Genomic DNA, 22,453 nt, shown 5'->3' with positions numbered 1-22,453 from the left:
AGTCCAAGTCACATGAGCATTAATTCTGCTGTGTGAGACCTACATAATACTGTGTATTTACTGTTGCTGCGCGGCTCCAGCCATTAAGTAAACAATTAACAGTTGGCACTGATAGAAACGAGTAGGTTGAAAATTACCCTTCGCCCTTAATGCTGTAGAAGCGGTGAGGGCATCTTAATTACCTTCTAGGCACTAGCATTGTTTTTGTCCCCACTCCTTCCAAAGGTTTAGGACCAAAAAATGAAGCAGGAGGGTAAATCAATTACCTATCTAACCCACCAAATGCAAGAGAGGTTCACCACCAAGGTTAGGAAAACATTAAAACTGGAGTAAAAATTTAGGTTTGTGTCAGTTTGAGAGGTAAAACTTAGTGTTTCTTAAAGTGAAACAGTAAAAAAAGAGAAAGGAAACAACAGCAACAAAAGACAAAGCCCGTAACTTCAGCTAGTCAATTCTTCCTACTGAAGCATTGGCTGAGTAACTATGTGCAATCCTGAATGGGGTTCTTCAAGCCAGATAAAGGAGTTGCCTCTCTGCTAGGTAAGACAATTAATTAGGAAGTCCTTGATGGGACCCACAGGACATAGGATGCCACACGGAGTGCTGCCAGAAGGAACTTCCTGACCACTCTTTAAAGTACAATGCTAGAGAAATAGTACACGTTTCCTATTGTTAACCATAGCACAGGTATTTCTTTTCTATTTATACCTGCTTAAAAATCTTCAGTCACTTTGAACCTTAATGGAGAATCATGGGTAGGCATAGTACATAAGTCTGCTGACATCTTGGGAGGTAATCATAATTACAGATGGGAAACTCAGAGACAACATTCTTGGAAATCGGTGGAGGCCAGAAGAGGGAAGTCAGATCCCTTGGAACTGGAGTTACAGGCAGTTCTGAGCTACTTTGTGGGTACTGGGAACTGAACCCAGGTCCTTTTCAAGAGCAATAAGTGCTCTTAATCATTGAGCCATCTCTCCAGCTCCCAATAATATTTTAAAGAGTTGCCATTTTTTTTTAACAATGTAGACCAGGTAAAAGGAAAATTTCCCACTGAAATGGCAACATTTGACTTAAAATCAGTGCATGTGACCCTGGGCTTAGAGTACTTTCAGTTGGTAGCCTAGCATGCAGGAACCCCTGGGTTCTACCTCTAACGTTGCATAAACTTGGTGTGGTGGCACATGATTATAATTCCAACACTCAAGAGGTGGAGGCAGATGGATCAGACACTTAGGGCTATCCTTAGCTATAAAGTGAGTTTGAGGTCAGCCTGAGATACATGAAATCTTATTTCAGAACAAATTAATTTAAGTATTTAAATCAACTGTTGAGTAGTAAAGAAAACTCAAAAATTTGAATTGTCTGCTGCTTTTTGTAAATGCTCCTTTCTGATATTTTTATCAAGCCATGACCTAAACACTATTAAGTTTTCTATATTATTTAAAATATTCAACAGCATTTAAAATAGAATTATCCACATGAAAAACAACACAGATTTTACTAGGAGTATAATTTTTAGAAGTCTTTCTGTATATTTGAAAAATAAGAGTATTGTACACCAGTTACCCATTTCATTCATTAAACATTTAACAGGAACAAACAGATGTGTTCTCAAAATGGCTTTGACCTTACCGGTACAACCACTGTATGTAAATCATACATAAGTGTGAAGACATATGGGCATGTATCTAGTGGTTATGACTAAATGTAGGACAATTTCTATCAATATGCAAAAACATTTTATTCTACTCTAACCAGGAATCTATACTGATGGTTTACAGAAAACTCTAATTCTGGCATCATTTGATACTGCGTCATTTGGTACATTACTCCTACATGACAATCAAGTATTTGTTCCAAATTAACTCCCATTAAACAAATAACTGCATAATTTGTTAAAATTGCAGATAATATACCACACAACAAAGAGAAAGCAAAGCTACACCAGCCATCAACTCTCAACATATGACACAATAGAATGTTCCTCTACTAATTTAAATCAAAATATAAGATCACTTTTAATATACCTTCAAACGCTACCCATGTAGCACATTAAATTAATCCTCTCAATATTGGGGCTCAATTTCTTTTTAACTTACCGAAGTCACATAGTTTCAGGACATCATTGTGGCTGATTAAGAGATTTTCTGGCTTTATATCTAGAATACCAAGATTAAAAAAACAGTAAATAAAGACGGTCTATTTTTTGCTGATTGACACAGTACTGTAATGGCGTCTATTTAAAATCATCTAAGCAGGATTTGACTAGAAAACTGTGCAGCGTGAAGAAGAGAAAAGACATTTTATGCTGCTACAAAAAGGCTTGATTTCTTTTTAAGAGACACGCAGACCACAATTGCTAAGGAGATCCTGAAAAAAAACTCAAAACATAATTATCTCTCTCCCTTTCCCTGCTAAGGATTGACCCCAGAGCCTAAAGCATGTTGAGGACACACCTTACTGAATTCTGTGAGGATTTTTAAAATGATTAAACTTAGGCCAATATACTTATAGGAACTGCTTTTGCTTCATAAAATGCTAACAATACAAATTTTTGGAGATTGAAGCTAAAATGTTTATATCTCCATGATATTTTAAAAACCATATACACCAATAGTTAAACAGTATAATGTTTATTAGAGGAAAACTGTAAAAAGGTTCTCTGCATAATTCCTATATTCTCATACCTATTTTGTTTTTTCATGTGGTTCACAACTAACAGTCAAGACTGCCATGTTTCCCCCAATAGATCATGTAAAGATGTGATAAGAGTTGAGGAGCAGAGATGTCAGAAAATGAAGTTGAAGTATTCCACTGAGAGGCACCATACAATCCTATTTGTTGACATAGGATCTCATGTATCTCAGACTGGCCTCCAACGCCTATGTAGTCAAAGATGGCATTGAATTCCCCATCCTCCCAAACACTGAGAATACAGGTATATACCACCATGCCCAGCTACAACTGAATTACCATCTATATTACGTGGAAGAGATGAAAATAAGGTGATTATAGAGGGAGTGGAATTGAAAGATTTCCCAGTCATGGGATTGTGGTTTCCGATCCTGGAAAGGCTAGTGGAGCACTCTAGCATTTACAGCCCCGGCTCAGAGTCATACTTCCTATCACTTAATCAAATCACAGTCCTATAATGGAAATACACTTAACTCAGCTCCTCATTAATATCCGAAAGTTATCACAGGCTGGTTTTCGACCATTACCTAAGACACTAGATGGCCAGTTGACCTATACATCCATGATGTATACAGTCTTGATAATAGGGTAACTAGTACGAGAGTCAAATGGTAGAAGTTGGAAATCTTCAGTTACTCTTAAAAGTAAGACTATTTTAAAGGTAATTATCCTTGTCCATTTGTACAGATAAATTTAGTATAATAATAATTAACAATAATACAAAGAAAAGAAGTAGATATGCCAACATTTTCTGATAAACATTTTAGCTTCATTATTATGATCCAACTGGGTCCATTGCTATAAGCTTTCCGGGTGTAAGTGAGATTATTAGAAAACGAATATTAGTCAAAATGACACAAAGCAAGTAATTTCCCTTATTGCTGAAACCACTGACTTTGTCGTGCTAAAGAAAAAGTGATATAGTTTAGAGAAGTATAATCATGGCCATGCAAGACCTATAGACAAGGGGCACTTTTCACCAGTAGGGAGCAGAAATCAGCAGGCAAAGATATGTACTAGAGATTCCTGGCCTAAGATGGAATGAAAAGAAAGCTGTACTGGCGGGTCGGTGACTTAAGACCACTTATAATCTGAGTTGGCTCACAGGCCCTGGTCTACCTGTAAGACAGAAAGGCTATGGAAATTGTCTAGCTGCCTCTTTGATTCCACCCAGAAAAAGCTTCGAATTTTGCATCTGCCGACTCATTAGTATTGCTACAGTCACAGCAGACTTGGTAATACAAATAGAGATAGCACCACAATATCCAAAATAAACCTGTACGCTGCCCTTTGGTGGGTATAGAGCAAAGGGCTTCTCATATGTTTACTTTCAAAACAGAAATGGTCTTAAAACAGTCCATCTTTAACTAGCCAATTGATTTAGTAGTCTCCATGTCAAGAGTCCCACACTCACCTCTATGGACTATGTCATTCTTGTGGCACCAGTGAATAGCTTTAATTAGTTGGTAGATGTAGCTTTTCACTTTTTCAGGTGGAACTCCATTTGGCATTTCTTCCAGCAATTCAAGCATATTCTAAAAGTAAATACAGAGTCATTTAGCTTCAAAATTAAGCAAACCTATCAATTATGTAACAAATAATCTATAGCACCTTACATAAGGATTCATCCAATGTAAAAAGCATGCATTTTTCGTTTTGTAGTTAATATTCAACTTAGTTTGTGGTGGATCAGGATAGTGCATTAAATAAAAGTTCTCCTTTAAGAGAAATTTTTTTTTAAAAAATCCTTCCTGCTGCCTCCAATTCTGAGAGTGGGGAGGGAGAAAGAAAGAGGGAAGGGTGAGAAAGAACGAGAAGAATGATTAGACTTATACATTTGGTATAAAAATTGAAACAGGCTAGAAAATACCATTGAGGGCCAGTGGGATTGCTCAGCAGATAAAGACACTCACTGCTTAACTGATGCAAACCTGACAACCTAAATTTGATCCTGAAACTCTCGTAAAGATGGAAGGTGACAACTAACTCCACAAAATAAATTTTCCTTTGGCCTGCACATGTGCATTTTGGCATGGTTCCTCCCCACATAAATGAAATAAAAAATTTAAAGACAAAAATATCGTTAAAGAAGCACATAAAGCCCAGACAATTCAAAACTGTCAATCTGATGTCAGAGACTATTTTGCACAAAGTTCATGCAAAATTTTCTGGTAAATCAGATATTGCAGTGCATGTCTGTCACCCCAGCACTTAGAAGACATTACATAATAAGACCCTGTTTCCAAAAACGCCAGAAATGCTAAGCCTAAACTTAGCTAGCCTCCATTGTATTACCACATTAGCCAAAGATTCTCAGTTTCTTCTGCAAAACACAACCAAGAGGGTTCACAGCACACCTTAGCCTATTGTTTGAAGGTACCCACATAGAGAAACAGCTTACAAAGGGAAACCTGGGATACACAGAGGCTCAGATGCTGCTCACAGGCTCAGGAAATCACATCAGCTTCATGACAGTGCTCAGCTGTTTGCCTTTTTCACTATTGGCATGTACACTGATGGTACACAGCAGCAATGGATAAATTGCTAGAACACTAATAGGAATGAAAACAATGGAATTTTCAATTCAACTGACCCTGGACATTCTATTAAATTAAATTAATGCTATTAAACTATTAAACAAAAAAAAGCAGTTAGCTAAAGATGTCCTTGATGAAGCAGTAGAAAAGCACTGCTTTTATGAAATTTTATTGTACATGTTGTAACGATTAAGTTTTGATTGTCAAATTGGCACAATGGAAAGGGGGTGTCAATGAGGGATTGACCTATGAGCAGGTGTGGGGGGATTGTCAACAACTGCCTTCAGTGATGTAGAAAGACCCAGCTTGAAAGTGTGTGCACTGTTCCTTGGTTTGGAGCTCTGAAGTGTAGAAAAAGTACAGAAAAGCTAGCTGAGCACTTAGCTATGCATTAGAATGCATGCATGCATTCATTTCTCTTTGATCATGTTTGTGGATATGATATGACTAGTTGCGTCAAGCTCTGGGTGTTGTGAGTTCCCTCCACTGGCAGACTATAACATGGACCTGTAAGCTAAAATAAACCCTTCTTCTCTAAGTTGCTTTCTTTTCAGGGTATGCTGCCGCAGCAACATAAATGAAATTAAAACATGTCTTTTTAACATTCGACATGTCAACTGAAGAATCTACACAAAGCACTTCTGCTGCACACATGCCATCTGAACCGCGGCCGTCCTCACCGCATGCTGAGATGCATCTGAACCACAGCTGTCCTCACTGCACGCTGAAATGCATCGAACCACAGCTGTTCTCATTGGATGCTGAGATGCATCTGAACCACAGCTGCCCTCACTGCATGCTGAGATGCATCTGAACCCCAGCTGTCTTCACTGGATGCTGAGATGCATCTGAACCACAGCTGTCTTCACTGGATGCTGAGATGCATCTGAACCACAGCTGTCTTCACTGGATGCTGAGATGCATCTGAACCACAGCTGCCCTCACTGCATGCTGAGATGCATCTGAACCACAGCTGCCCTCACTGCATGCTGAGATGCATCTGAACCCCAGCTGTCTTCACTGGATGCTGAGATGCATCTGAACCACAGCTGTCTTCACTGCATGCTGAGATGCATCTGAACCATGGCTGTCCTCACTGGGAGCTGAGTGCATGTGCAGGCTGCACTAGCCACGTTTTGTGCTGTACCATTTTCTATCTTAAAGAACAACTGAAATGCAAGCCACTTGTGTTAACATTATTGAGTTTGTTGTTGATTTTGTTTTATTTTTGCATTGCTAGCTAAGCGCTCTACCAGTGAGCTCTTACTCTAGCCCCAAACAGTTTTACAATGCTCAGTTCTGTCTAATATGAGAAACACTACTAGATAAAACCCACATAAAAGTTGTGAAGGCTCTCAACAATCTTAACATCATTAAATATCATTATCAACCATTGAAATAATGTTTCTTTAAAAAGAGAGCTGCTGCACATATGAAAATCATGTTTATAATAGTTTGGAAATACCTAACAAAAGAGAGCCACAAAATGCGGTACTGTCTAGTCAATGGTGACAGACACGCAGAAGCACGGGTAAGGAACAGGTGCTGGCAGCTGATAATCATAAATACTGACAGCCTCTGCATGGAGATTGCTCTTTAGTCTTGTGCCCTTGCTTCCATTTAAAGATGCATTGATGGGTATGCTGTATGCAACAAAGACCAGTCAGAACTTTAATCAGAAGATCAATATGCAGAACACCTCAACCTACCTCTGTAGAGGATTCAATGTATAATTATGGTTTCAGTTAAAAATGTCGAAAGAATGCTTGCAGCTTAAAAAAAAAATCTCTATGCGAATTGCCTTTTTTCCAACTAACAAATACACAGGAGATGCCAAGAACAAGGAGGCATAGGAGAGCTGAAGAGTACAGAAAAGATGGTTATCTCTCAGTTGGTGTTTTACTCACGCTTCCTAAGCAGCAGATACTATCACTCTCCACAGCCATTTTTCCTTACTCCGTAGGGAATACAATTTTCAACCACAGACTCAGATACTCTGAATGCTGAGTACATTTCCTTTCTGCCTTGCAGCAAGTGTGACCCATGAAACTCTATACTAGCTGATAGGATGTGACAGCTGACACTAAAGACCAGGGAGCGGAGCTTGCCCTTCAGTCCTGCGCTATCTCCCGTTGTATATATTTCTGAGGAACAAAGAGATTCCCATTTTGTTTAGGGCATTGTAATTGTGGGTCTGAGCTAAGGACTCCCTATCCTGTTTGAGCATCTTTCTCTATGCTCCCCAGACTCACTGTAGATTGCCAGGTCCTGCCGCTGGTGGGCAGGTGTAAAGGTTAACTTCCATCCAAGAATCACAGGGGCAGGAAAGAAGGCCAAGCCTCAGTGTCAGAAGATTGTAATATTGGTCACAGCACTGTCTCTTGGGAGCAGAGCGAGCTCAAGCATGTCAAATTGCTTCTCCCAGAGAGAAAACAGATATGCAGAAGAGATATCTCTATTTGATATACTAAATTGTTATTTATTGTAAATCACCACCATGAACATAACACAAATAAAAAAAGTGAGACTGAAATACCAGATGTGTCAAATTTCATTATTGGGCAGTGAAAGGTGAAGACTGAACAAGTATTTGTGATAACTAGAAAATAAACAATCTGTTTTTCTGTTATCCTAGGACAGCAATATTTTTCTTAAAACAAAAAAATCTTTAGTTTTATTTACATAAAGAAATACCAAACTAACACAGAAAAAGATTTGGGGAAAATAACATATAATAACTGATTTAAAATGACAGAGCCTTCGCTGGGGATATTAACCACAGTTAATGGTAGGCCCCATGCCCAGCAGTAGATGGCCAACACAAAACAAACTCAATGATATTTTTGTAGACTTTTTGTCTCATATTGCTTTTTGTTTGGCCATTCTTTATCTTGCTAGTCACTTGTTTAGATATTACAACTTCCAATTTTATGTTTTTATGGATCTTGTTTTTGTGTATGTGTGCACATTTCTTCTTTTTTTGAATTCTATTTCTGTTGTTGTCATTTGCCTGTTTTTTTTTTCTAGAGAGAGAAAAAAAAGAAGGGGCATAGAGTTGGGTAGTTCAGGAGGTGGGGAGCAGTTGGATGAAGTTGGGGAAGGGAAAAACCATGATCAGATCATATATGAAAAATACTTTTCAATAAAAATAAATATTAAAATAAAATGATAGTCTTGCATATTTTAAATGATGCTAATAAGAATTAGTTTCTATGGCTTATTTCAAAAAATACGTTGTAAATGCTGAATGAACTCAAAGTCACATTAACAGGTCAGGTCTTCCTGAAAACATTGCTTTCTTGTCACTTATGTCACAATGAACACCAGGGAATTGACCTACTAGCAAACGGCAGCCTCTCCAGTGTTAGGAAACAGCCCATGAACTGCTCATCAGCCGCCTTCCCACACAGCAGCCAAACCTTTAACAGGCTCCTCTGTTTCCAGTTTCTCCTACTGTAATCAGTTGAAACCAACCAACTCCTCGTTCAGTTGCTCTCTAAGAAACTTGGAGACAGCTAACCTTTTGCCCTTAGGTCACAATAGTAAACCATTCAGTCATGAGTTAACCTTCTTTACAAAGTATTACTAGTGATCTTTAGAGCAGCTTAGGCCTTCCTTTACAAGTCCCTCAAGAAAGCCAGGCTACTGGCAGTGCACAAAACACTGCGTCTGCTTTGCTCATCCATTATCCTAGGTCTGACCGCAGGATCCAGCTCCTGCTTGCATGGACCTGATGTGACGTGTGCCTCTACCATCCTTTTTCAAACTGTCCACTCACTTATTTCACCTGCAGAGCTTTTTGTTCATGTTAAATTGAAAAAAAATTAAGCTGAAAACCGCTTGTACACAGATTCTAACTTCAGAAGCTGCACCACTATGCTGTTTAAACTTAAGATCATCTGAATGCTTCTACATTGTACAAAATCGCTAAATCTACTTTAGAACATCTAGTGGCTGTGGGAGATAGTTTCATTTTTAAGACCCTAAGATTATCAATACACAGATAGGTCATACTAATTTATCCTACTTTCTTCAGTAGTGTCAAAAACAAAAGACAAAGTGAATCTGCACATTGGTAACTCATGACTTACTTTCTCAACATATTCAAACACCAGGTACAGCTTCCCTCTCCGGCGAAAGGCTTCCTTCAGCTCCACGATGTTTTCCTGCTTGAGAGTGCGAAGCATTTTAAGCTCTCGTAAAGTCATTTCCTTGACTTCTTCATTTTCTGGAATGCAGGCAAATACATTAAAGCTTTCAAAGCTACCATTCAAAGAATTTTAAGAGCACTGACATCTTCTATATAAAAAGTCCACAGATTAAAAAAAAAGAAGTCCACAGATAGAATATTAACACATTTTCTTGGCAAGACAAGGAAAATAAGAAACTTAAAGAAAAGACTGAGTTGGATCTTTTGGTGCACACATGTATTCCCAGCACTTAGGAAGCTGAGGCTGGAGGATGGTAAGTTCCAGGCCAGCCTGGTTTATGTGGTACCAAAAAAGCCCAAAACAACAAAGAAAAGGCTTCCTTGAACAGCTCAAACCCATTTTTTTTTTTGCTCGCATTTTCTTTTTGTTGTACCAAATCAGAGATTTATAGACATGGCACATAAATTTATCATTATTTTAGGCCAAACATTCTGTATTGGGGAAGAAAATGTTTAAAATGGTTATGAGAGTCAACCTTATCAGTGTACAGAGGAGACTCTGTGTCCAGTACATGTAGCAGTTGATATCTTAAGGCTGGCTTCAAGTTTTAGCTTATAAGAGTATTTTATTCTTTAGGCTGCTTGTGAATCACCTCAGTGAGCACAGGTTGTACATCAGGCATTCACGACACAGTTCATGGCCAAATCACAGGGTATTCTTAAGAGTGTCTTATTTCTCTCAACAGCAGCTGTTGTGGGTTCCTGCTGCCTTCCCATGGCATGTCCATCTGTCCATCCCAGATGGTGTAGCTGTTCTGGGATGGAGAACTGATGCTGTACCAGTATCTGCCCTTCCATACCATCAACTTCACTTGTGATAACCTTCACAGACATGGAGGAAGGACAGAAGTCACATTAGTGGTAATGGATTAATGGGTAGGCAATCAGGGAGCTAATATTTCACTTTAAATATATGCTTATGATAGCTTCAGAAGTGACTGGGATATTCTAAGTATTGTGTTTTCAATATGTATGTTCAAGAATACAGGTTCATAATCCCCAAATCCCTACATGGAAAACTGAGCCTCTTCTATGTTTGTGACAAATTCATTCAGAAGTAAAACGGAATTGATATGAGACTCTTTATGGTATTTGTTTAATCCATTTAATATGAATATTCATAGTCTAGGCTATAGAAATATGCCTTGATTACAGGGTGTTATGTAGCATGCCATATTTCCATTCTAAAACTTCCAAATTATGAATTCAAAAAACCGCATTTGGCCTCAAGGCTTTGGTTAGGAGCCAGCAGCCAAATTTGTGAGATTATGCTGTGGGGACCTCAATTTCAGGCATGTCTTTAAGTCTGAAGAGAAAGGAACTGAAATTTCAGGACAGGGACAAGAAAACCTATGGCTTTCAGGAAGACACACTGTGTACACAAGGCAGTAGAGAGGGGAAAAGCTGGCTGAGGGCTGTGATGGAGACAGGGAAAGATTCTAAGTGCAGAAAGAAGAGTGATTATCAGCTGATTTTCTGTTCAGCCCCTTACCCAGGCCTTTTCCAAAATGTGTTTTAAGAAGAGGCTAATAGAAACAGGGCTTTGTCGAACTGGTGAACCTGTGACAATCAGGAAACGTGAAGCCAATACTTCGTTGTGACCTGGTTATGTAAGTGAGGAAACTGTTGGAGCTTGCTGGAATGCAGGATAGTAAGGGACACGGATGCCGCCTGGGCAGAAAGAAGCAGTGGCACTAGAGAAAGCCAACAGTGGCAGAGCAGTATCCTGACTGAAGAATTGGATAGTGAATCACACACAACAGGAAGGGTAGGAGAGACGCAATTGGGAACTTGTCGAATTGGGAAGCAGCGAAGGCTAGCTGTTGGCTAAGTCCATGATCCTCATTACTGTTAAGTACTACAGTAGCCCCAGCCACTGAGACCTGGGGACAGCCTCTAGCCTCCACGAGAAACTTAATCAGGCTCTCCAATTTCATGTTCTCCTCGCCTTAGTCTTTTAGTTGCCCAAACAGTCCTAACTTTTGTTAGCATGCGGCCATTTCATCTGCTCTCTGGGCCCAGAATGTTCAGTCTTCTACCCTGGTTCTTGACAGTGCTGGTTCTTTGAGGGTTTTTAGTAGAATTTCATTCCTCAAGAGAATTTCCCAGATCCTCAAGTAAGATGACTCCTCAGGCTACCATTCTGTATCACTATGGAGGGCTTTCTTCTCACAGACAAGTTCACCAATTTTCTTAAGAGTGTCTTATTTCTCTCAACAGCAGTTGATACAAGTGGACTATCCCTGACCTGGAATGCTTATGACCAAGAAGTATTTCAAATTTTAGGTATTTTTGATGTGTGTATGTGTGGTGTATGTCTGTGTCTGTGTCGTGGTGTGTGTGTGTGTGTGTGTGTGTGTGTGTGTGTGTGGTGTATGTCTGTGTCTGTGTCGTGGTGTGTGTGTAATAAGATTTCTTAGGATTTGGACTCAAATGCAAATACAGAATTCATTTATGTTTTATATACCTGTATCCTGAATGCAACTTTATACCATGTTTTCAGTGTGCTTATGTTTGACTGCAACATATCATATGAGTTTAAGTATGCCATTTCCCACTTACAGCACCAGTCAAGCATCAATGAGTTGTAAATCTGAATACATTTCACATTTAACGTTTTGGGACTGAGACTGCTCAACATGCTACCATTTGCTTACTGATAAAGCTCTTCTGTCCAATATACATTCAACTTTGCGGAGCTGTGAACAATGAGAACTTCCTAGCGTAAATGCTCAAGCTAGCTCTGTGAGGAGATCTTTGAGCATATATGCCTAGCTCTCCCGAACTTCAGATGTGGGAAGTAGGGAAGAGATGGCCAACAATTGTCCACTCAATCTTGAGTAGAGTGCTTTCGGCTTTTCTTTGGAGGATTTTGAAAGGGCTGCTTGTGAGGTACTGTGGAAGACAGAATTTATTTTCCCTTACTCATCTCTGACCCTGATTTTTTTTTTCTAGAATATGAAAACTGGCGAATCCAGAAAACTAATAGTACTTAGGGTCAACAGTGTGTACGTCTATACACAAAATCCTTAAGAAGATCAACAAGCTATACTGGAGCCGAGTACAAAGTTGCTAAGGAAATACAGCTGGTGTTTCTTCCCTAATCAAATGCAAGCAAAAAGAGGGTGCTGCGCACTATTATCAAGCTGGGGAAGTTTCCTTGTGCTAATAGATAAAATGACTTTGGAATGTCCACATTAAATGAGCGATGATAGAAGGAACACTGGAAGAGAATTATGGAGATCTAGATTTAGCTTCTGCCTTTTAAGCAATTTATGCTGTATGCAATTATGGCCAAGGCACTTACATTTTCATCAGCAAATAAATCTAATACTTTGTGATTTTTTCATTAAAGTATTTCTGATTATAAACTGTATATACAGTATTTATACTGATTATAAACTTTTCATCAGTAAATCAATCTAATAATTTATGTTTTTTTCCATTAAAGTCTTTATGATTATTTTTGGTTGTGAGCCTAGCCTTTAACAGCTGAGCCATGTCTCCAGACAAAGTCTTTTTAAACCTAAAACTCACTGAATTTTGGTAATTGATAAATGTATCATTCATTTATACTTGCTCCACTTAAGTGGAGTTATAAAAAGATAAAGGTTATATTCTGGATGTTTATAAAGAGAGAAAGAGAAAGAGGTTCATTTTTCAAGAAGCAGCAGCACACAATAAACCAGGCCCAGTGGCACCAATTTATAATCCTGGCTACTTGGAAGGCTAAAGCAGGAAGTTTCCAAGTTCAAGGCCAGCCTGGGCAACTTCCTGAGACCCTGTCTCTAAATAAAAAGTAAAAGTAAATAAATAAATAAATAAATAAATAAATAAATAAAATAGTTAAAAAGAGGGGCTGGGATATAGCTTGGTGGTAAGAGTGCTTTCTTAAGTTCGAATGGCCAAAAGACACTTAAGGTCATGCTCAACCTCCTTAGCGATCAGGGAAATGCAAATCAAAACAACTTTGAGATATCATCTTATACCTGTCAGAATGGCTAGAATCAAAAAACATCAATGATAGCCTTTGCTGGAGAGGATGTGGAGGAAGGGGAACACTCATCCATTGCTGGTGGGAATGCAAACTTGTGCAACCACTTTGGAAATCAGTGTGGCGGTTTCTCAGGAAATTTGCGATCAACCTACCCCAGGATCCAGCAATACCACTCTTGGGAATATACCCAAGAGATGCTTTATCATACTACAAAAGCATTTGTTCAACTATGTTCATAGCAGTATTATTTGTAATAACCAGAAGCTGGAAACAACCTAGATGCCCCTCAACGGAAGAATGGATAAAGAAAGTGTGGAATATGTATACATTAGAGTACTACTCAGCGGTAAAAAAAAAAATGACATCTTGAATTTTGCATGCAAATGGATAGAAACAGAAAACACTATACTGAGTGAGGTAACCCAGACCCAAAAAGATGAATATGATATGTACTCACTCATAAGTAGATTCTAGCCATAAATAAAGGACACAGAGCCTATAATATGAGATCCTAGAGAAGCTAAATAAGAAGGTGATCCCAAAGAAAAACATAAAGTTATCCTCCTGATATTGGAAGGAGACAAGATTGCCAGGCAAAAATTGGAAACTTGGGGGTGAAGATGGGGTGGGGGTAAGGGGAAATGGGGAGAAAAAAGTGAGAAGGGGAGGATGGGGAGAGCTTGGGGGAATGGGATGGTTGGGATGGAGGCAGGGTGGATATGGGAGTAGGGAAGTATATATCGTAATTAAGGGAGCCATTTTAGGGTCAGTGAGAGACTTGACTCTAGAGGTGTTCTCAGGTGTCCATGGAGATGTCCCCAGCTAGATCCTTGGGCAGCTGAGGAGAGGGAGCCTGAAATGGCCCTATCCTATAGCCATACTGATGAATATCTTGCGTATCACCGTAGAAACTTCATCTGGCGATGGATGGAGATAGAGACAGAGACCCACATTGGAGCACTGGACCGAGCTCCTAAGGTCCAAATGAGGAGCAGAAGGAAGGAGAACATGAGCAAGGAAGTCAGGACCATGAAGGGTGCGCCCACCCACTGAGATGGTGGGGCTGATATAATGGGAACTCACCAAGACCAGCTGGATGATGGAGCATGTGATCAAACCGGACTCCCTGAACGTGGCTGACAATGAGAGCTGACTGAGAAGCCAAGGACAATGGCACTGGGTTTTGATCCTACTGCATGTACTGGCTTTGTGGGGGCCTAATCTGTTTGGATGCTCACCTTCCTAGTCCTGGATGGAGGGGGGAGGACCTTGGACTTCCCACAGGGCAGGGAACCCCAACTGATCTTTGGACTGGAGAGTGAGGGGAAGGGGGATGGGGGGGAGCAGGAGGGAAATGGGAGGAGGGAAGGAGGCGGAAATTTTTAATTAAATAAAAAAAAATAAAAAAAAAGAGTGCTTTCTGAGCAAGTGCAAGCCCTTAGTTCAATTCCCAATACCTAATACACACACACACACACAGAGAGAGAGAGAGAGAGAGAGAGAGAGAGATACACAGAGACACACAGAGAGAGAAAGAGAGAGAGAGATTGGGGTGGGGAGGCACATGAGAATATCACACAGGGCATACTGCGCAAAAGTAACCTCATTTGAGCTGCCTTTTAAGGAAATGAGGCTCCTTTATGGCAGCCATCAGTAAGTACCTGAGCATTAATACAGTAATGACTGGGAACAGGCAGGAAATGGAGTTATTAATTCTCAAAGTGCAAGCAAACTATGCACTCATCATTATCTGGAATGTCCTATAATTTTGTTTCTGTGAGTACTTTTAAGGTTTCTAGCCTGCCTTATACTTGATAGTGAAAATTGTGGGATGAGAGGACGGAGAAAGGCAATGGACACTCTACCAACATTTGGCCTTCTTCAAAAACAAGCAGAAAGTAGCCAAGCATTACAAATCATAGCACAATCCATGAAAATAAACATCTTCCACCCTCCCGTTCCCAAATCACTAGCTAAGATAATCCTTATGTGCTATGTATGCTCTTTTCTCCAGTTCATAAGTAAAGAACTGAGCGCTAAAAAAAAAAAAAGGATCGGTAACTTTCTCAGGATGCACAGACTAGGGTCACATTCAACCTCACGTCCTGCATTGAACATCGGGACTTAGGTGGTATGGAAATCTCAGTGAACTTTGGAGAGTGACTCATGGCATCTAGGTCGACACCTAGCCATTGTTCTCCGACCCGGTTATTTGGCTGCTAAGGCCACGTAGCCAAAGAACATAGTATGCTGGGAAAAACAGTAAGTGCAGCTCCTGGGGCTTCAGAAACACACGCCAGCTCTTGACCTATAAAACTGGGACTGTGGTCACAGTGGTTTATTCTAAAGGCTTCTCCAAGTTCTAAAAGTCAATGTTTCTATACCTGTTTATAGGAAATACTAACCAATCTCACCATTAGGCACTACCAAAGAAAGCCAAGCAAAGTGGTTCACATCTGGAATCCCAGAACTCAGAAGGCTGAGGCAGGAGGACTGCTACAAGTTGAAAGGCACCTTTGGCAAAACAGTGAGTTCTAGGTCAGCCTTGACTACAGAGCAAGGTCCTTTTTCAAAATATAGAGAAGAGGAAAACGGCAGGGATAAGGAAGATAGAGGGAGGAGGGGAGAGCAAGCAAGCAAGACTGACTGACTGACTGAATGAATGAATGAATGAACGAACAAAAAAATGAAAATTTAATTTCAGGCTATCCTGGACTACATAGCAATATCCTGTCTCAAACAAAACAAAAACATTTACCATTGGAGGGGGTTGTCAAAGTCAAGAGCAACTATGGAAAAGTTATGTGCAGTAAGTATACAATCCAACCTAGTAAGGACAAAGTGACATGAACAAAAAAGATTCCAAGTAAGAACAAACAAAAATTTGACCTAGTTCTGTAGGCTTACCATTGAGTCAAGTTAACACACCTAAAAATCAAGAGAGTCACTAAAATAAAAGATAGCAGTTTTTTAAGAAGAAAGCTCACAGGAGCAAAAGAAATTCAAAGATAAGTCAGCGATGAAAAGAAAAATCTAAAGATCAGCAGAAACTCTATTGTAACCCTATTTTTAAAGAACCGTGGGTTTGGAAAAGAAATCCAGGAATAGCTGTAACCTACTTTATGAAATCATAAACCTGACATCTTTGTATAGCCAAAGAGGCCCCCAAAACAGACCTTTAAACAGATAGAATAAAAAAGAAAAGTCAATCCATCCGTGAACAAAACCATAGGGGTACCATGTTTGATTCTGGTTGCTCTGATTGAAGACAGGATAGCAGCAGCAGGACAATCAATGTGGCCACAGAGGTTTGAATGGTGATGTTACTGTTTTATGTACCAAAAAAAGATAAAGACCCTTCCAGCTTTAGAGATGAAGGACAAAGTGAAGAACAGAGAAAAATTATGAAATCACAAAAGGTGCAGAAATGTAGCCAAATCTTACAAGAATCCTTGAGGTTTGAAAGAGATCTGGTTTGGGCAGTAAAAGGAAGTGTGATAGTACCAAGAGTAGCTAGGGTGTACAGCTCATTTCATCACATTCTTTATATAATAAATACTGGAAATTTTGGTTCAAGACCCCTTATATGCGGAAATTGGGTTCTTGAATTTTAGAATTCATGAATTCTTTTTTTTATAGCATCAAACAAAATGAGAGAACAGTGTAAAGTTTTCGAGTCTCTAAAAATGAGAATGGAATCAACTAGAGGGAAGACTAGTTGATTACCTAAACAGTTCCTAATAATTAAAGAAATAAATATGCTCATTTCAAGAAAAAAAATTATCTATAGGAAACAAGCAACAAAAAAGAAAATGCCAGCAATCATATTTGATATGAAAGAAGAGAAATGACTTAACACCACCCCACCCTGCCCCGCAATTAAACGTGGATGGCCGCACAGCTCACTGGAGTTAGCCACGTACGGAGGCCACGTGATAAGTAAGGAGAATGTTTCATTCATCAAAGAAAGGTCACAGTCCAAAGAGTTAAAAGAAAGGTCAAAATATAAGTAAAAAAATAAATTCTGATTACATGTTCTCCTTACATTTTAATAGACAGTATTTTTTATTATTGCTATTCCAAAACCATCTAGTTTAAATTGGTATGCCTGGATTGCTCAATAAACTTGGGTTTATATATTCATATAAGAATGATGACCCAAGGCCAGTGAGATGCCTCAGGGTTGGTAAAGGTGCTTGCCTCTAAGATTTGACAAAGTGTGTGTGTGCGCGCGCGTGTGCGCACACGCGCACGTGTGCGGGATGGAGAGATGGCTCAGAGATATTTACTGTCCTTGAAGGACCCTAGTTTGATTCCCAGCACCCACATGGTGGTTCACAACTCCCCATAACTCCAGTTCTAGGGGATCCAATGTCCTGTTCCTACCTCCATGGGCACTGGACACATACGGAGTATACATTCATACATGCCAACAAAGCTCTCATAGATACAAAGTAAAAATAATCCTAAAACAATTTTAAAAACTGAAACATGAAGACAGACATATTAGATGGGTGAAAACTGACAAAGCCTTTTTGCTACATTTTGAGCTAGAACGCAATTTTACTCTAAAAACTGACTTTCCTGCTTAAAAGACAATATTCAATTCTCCTAAGATATTAAAAACTAGCATGCAGCTGCTATTATGGTTAAAATTGTATTTACTATAAAGCAAACTTATTTTCATAATTTCAGCCTTTTATTTATGATAAAATATTTGGGTCTTATTTTAAATAGCAATCAGTTATTCTGGGACAATAAAGATCTTTTGCACAAAAAGTGGTCTACTTGAAAATATGTTTTAAAATAAAATAATAATATACTTTATTTTTAACTTAAATTTGAAATTAAATAAATTTTTATTTAATTTATTAGTAAATTAATGAAATTAAATGTCTATTTAAATTAAATTTAAAAATAAAATATTTCAAAAATATACACAAATTTTTGGATCCATATCATCTTAACAGGACAGTAAGACATTATTATAATCTTCAAAGCAACCAGAGGGTGGCACATATTCTTAAACATACTCCCTGTATATCATCAGCTAGAGAATATTTAGAAACATTCATGTGAATGGTAGTCAGACCAAGGACGGGTCCCATTTCAACTAAAGTTTAACATTGCTTTTATGGAATTACTTCATTTATTTTCTCAAAGATTTGGAAATGTTTGCTTTAGAATAATTTAGAATACTTATAATACAAATTTTCATAATAACTAATAAAAAGAATGGTTGAGGGCTACGGGACAATGAGAACAATATTATCCAAACGCTCATTTTTTATTATAATAGACCTGGTTGGAATTTAGAGAATAAAAGAAATTTTGAATTTTAATAGTTTACAAAGGCGCTCAAAAGACAATCTTATCTATATGAAACTATTTACGTATAACTCAGACTCCAAAAAGTTGGTCAGCCGACCTGTACCATATTAAGTTTGTACATATTAAGTAAGGCAGTATTCTTGCTAGAGGAACAGGGTAAAGACATACATAGAAGACAGTATGCAAGCTTAGGTCTACATGAGACACTATGACCAAAAAAAATTGTTTTTGAAAGTCTGCTGACACTTTCTCTTTTTTCAGCTTGCCAATGCAACCTTAAAGGCGAATACAGAGTCAGAAGTCTCCACACACACGCAAGGGTGGTGCTTGGATCTTCTGCTACAGTCACCCTTTTTAGATCAGCATTTGTCTCTGCACCTGTCATTAGTCTAAAGTCACTGCTCAACGAGCCTATTTCCAATGGTCTCACAGTGGGTCCGACATGGGCAGCTGCTTCCATTAGATCCCAGGCACATAGTTCAAAGCTTCTCAGTACCTTCCTTTAAGACTGCCCTCACAACGGCTACTCATGGGCCTGGGTAATATGCATGCGCTCCACATCAGTAAAACATCATAGTCCAATTCTAACCATAATGCTGTGGAAGCTCTCCTAGGAGGCTTTTGTGAGCAAGCCCTCTTTGTTATTTCATGCTTTCTAAGTATCTGGGGTGAGGGTGATGCGACTCTCCATAAATATAGAAGCATGTGTTTAAAGTGCTTAGTCAGTGTACACCAAGGAAGCCAGACTATGTTGTTCATCTTCAGGTTTTGCATTAGATAGAGGCTGATGCTGGTACTTTTTATCTGTTTTTCATATGGTAGGTTGCAACTTAATGTCACAATGCACTTTTTTCTCAAGATTTTCCATAAACCAGGGAAAACAGAAAACAGAGAATGTCATTAACACAAGATTTCTGTGAGAGTTTTGCTTCATTATATGTATATGGAAACGGGGCTAGGGTTTAAAAAGTATTTTTACTGGGGTCTCTGTACTAAAAATTGGGAAGAACTGCTGCCTAAACCTCCTCAAAAGCCATGTGGACTTTCATTACCAGCCTTTCTTTGTCTGGGTAAGAGTTAGGAGCTAAGGTTTCTAAACTAATGCACTAGTAAAGTATTTTATTTGAAACTTTCTTTCCCAGCAGAGAATTTTAAAGCTCCATTTGAAACAGTCTAGAATTGTGTTCAAGGCCCCCAAATGTGGTATTTCTTATTGAAAAGCTTTTAGTCTCTCAATCCATGGCCCTAAACATAAAATGTTCTCATCTCTATACCACCTCCCACTTATCCTTGTATTTCTTGCTGTGCCTAGGAGTTGGAGAACATAGTGACCACATGCTGAATCTTTTTCAGCACTCACTCCAGATGCATTTGCTTTTACTCAGCGTTCCATTGGAATCTACATAGATTACAGGCAAACACGTGGTTAAGAAGATGTCTGTCTAGCCTTTGGAGCAAAATGTCCACCCCTGAGTGTAAATTAAAATAGATGTTCTAATATCGTATATTTCAAAGTAAAGCATGCTGATAAATAAGTTACGCTCACTCCTGAGATTATGATATTAAAATCACAAGGCTAGGGTCTAACCAACTAAACCCTCCCTGTCGCACTTTATATTTACAAAAATATTACAGAAGTAAAATTGCATACTTACCTTCACTGTCCTTAAATTTCTTGATTGCCACAATTTCATGTGTTTCCTGGAAAGGAAAAAGAAGCAGAGGTAAGAATCATTCCCTAGTCCCAACTGGGGATCCCAATTATCTGGGGACAGCAGGGCAAAGACAAAGATCACCATCTCCATCCACCATTTCTTTGTTTCAAAATCCTCTCTTATCACCCTGCAGACATTGTCAAGGACAGAGAAAAAAGGGCAGTGATAAGAGGTAAAGAACAGACACTCCCATGATATGCAGGAAACATAAATCTGAACTGTTAATGTCTTCAAAAGTACAGGTTGTAAAAGAAATAAAAACAAAGAAGACATCCAGAACTATTCATATAACAGTTTGGTATATTCCTTTCAGAATTCTTTTTCTCAACTTGGAATCATAATAGTGTACGCTTTGTTATATACTGTGCATGTCACTTCATATTGCCTAAGTAACGTGCATACCTGTTGGTAAATAACCGTTTAAAGCTCCATTTGTAATAGATGGTTATTTAGACAGTCTATCAATGAACATCCTCCGATAGGGGCATCTTCACTTCCAGAGCAAATGCTCTGGCTATAGTGATACAGATGGCTCAAAGGCCACAAATGCTGAAGGCTCCTAAGACATACTCCCAATCACACATACCACTTTCACAGTTAGTTCCCTTGAGCAATGTTTAATATCCAGCTCACAGTCAGTGCCAAAACAGTTTATTATTACTTAAACGAATATATTTCTAATTCAATGTTAACAGCAGGTAAGGTTTTTAAAATTTTTAATTACATTTGGTTATCTATTGGGAGTCGGGGATGCATACCACAACACATGTACAGATCAGACAACTGATGAGGCCTGGTTCTCTATTCTCATCATGGAGGTACCGAGGACCAAACTCAGGTTGTTCAGTTTGACAACAAGGATCTTTATCCATTAGGCCATCGTGCTGGCCCTGACTAGAGAAATTTCCTATTACCTGCTACATAAAATGAACTCTACCAGGGCTATTTATTTGTTGTTTGTTTGTTTCTACTGATGCATGGATGAAAACTTGTTGCCAAACTGAAGGTTATTATACTGTAGAGTATAATACAAGATCAATTCTGATTTAACTGGCCTTTGTAATTTATGTTCATCATCTTTGTGCCACAAGTCTGGACTTGAACATCATGGTTATTCATTCATATTTATGCATTTTGATATTTTAATGATTTCATCCCTTAAATCTTTAACCAATTATAATTTACTTTAGTAAATGTGGAAGTGAGCAACTTCAGATTTGATATAATTTCTAAATGTTGAATCAATTTTCCCAGTTCCCTTTAGTGATGATTTGTAACTGTTGTATCTTAGCATCCTTACAAATTCTGAAGTTACTTTCAGAGCTTTCTTGTCTGGTGTAGGCTATTGACCTATCTATTCTTATGCCAGAACTCCTTTAAATTACTGGTACCTTAAACTTTTACATTAATATGAAGTTCTAGATCCTGGCTTTCTTGTTACTTGGCTGAATAAAACTAAGAACAGGTTTTGGCTGTTAAGCCTAGCATAGCTACATGCATACAGGCTATTATGTCAACTTATTTACATATTCAGTGGCTTCGTATTTACTAAAAGCCCATTTCTACAATGGTTTTCATGTATTTAAATACTTGATTTGCATTAGTTTTTGTTCCGCCACAAATCTATCTCTGAATACTATTCTGAGACACTACCCTATTTTCCTATTATGTGAACACCCTCAGCCACCCTATTTTCCTATTATGTGAACACCCTCAGTCGTGCAACAAGCGGGCAGACACAGAATTTATGGAATAGCTTGAGATGTGGCTTAGTGGTAGAAAGCAAGCTTAGCATGTGTGAGACTAAAAGAGAAATGTGAGAAAGAAGGAAGGGAGGGACGGATGGAGAGACGAAGGGAGGATTCATTAATTTGGGGGAAGTGAATCTTGCATTCTTACAGATTTTTCTGTATGCTTGTAGCAAAACCCAGGAAAGTGCCACTCACATCGCCTGCATTGGAAATCT

General features: G+C 38.7%; 1 protein-coding gene across 1 annotated transcript in view; it reads right to left on the bottom strand.

Moving 5' to 3' along the window:
* LOC121441307 (cyclin-dependent kinase-like 5) overlaps positions 1-21,359 on the bottom strand; it is a 93,476-nt gene extending 72,117 nt beyond the window's left edge. Inside the window, exons 1-5 of the mRNA XM_041642443.1 lie at positions 21,246-21,359; positions 20,428-20,473; positions 9,326-9,462; positions 4,112-4,232; positions 2,103-2,162 (exon numbers count right to left, since the gene is read on the bottom strand). Coding sequence (XP_041498377.1) covers positions 2,103-2,162; positions 4,112-4,232; positions 9,326-9,462; positions 20,428-20,473; positions 21,246-21,359 — 478 coding nt within the window. The remainder of the gene's footprint in view (positions 1-2,102; positions 2,163-4,111; positions 4,233-9,325; positions 9,463-20,427; positions 20,474-21,245) is intronic.
* Positions 21,360-22,453: the final 1,094 nt, after the last annotated feature.

The sequence above is a fragment of the Microtus oregoni genome, unplaced genomic scaffold (genome assembly GCF_018167655.1).
Source record: "Microtus oregoni isolate MIOR12 unplaced genomic scaffold, Mior012 000074F_ref0000038, whole genome shotgun sequence".
In the NCBI taxonomy this organism is placed as follows: Eukaryota; Metazoa; Chordata; class Mammalia; order Rodentia; family Cricetidae; genus Microtus; species Microtus oregoni.
This window is presented reverse-complemented; position numbering and strand designations above follow the sequence as displayed.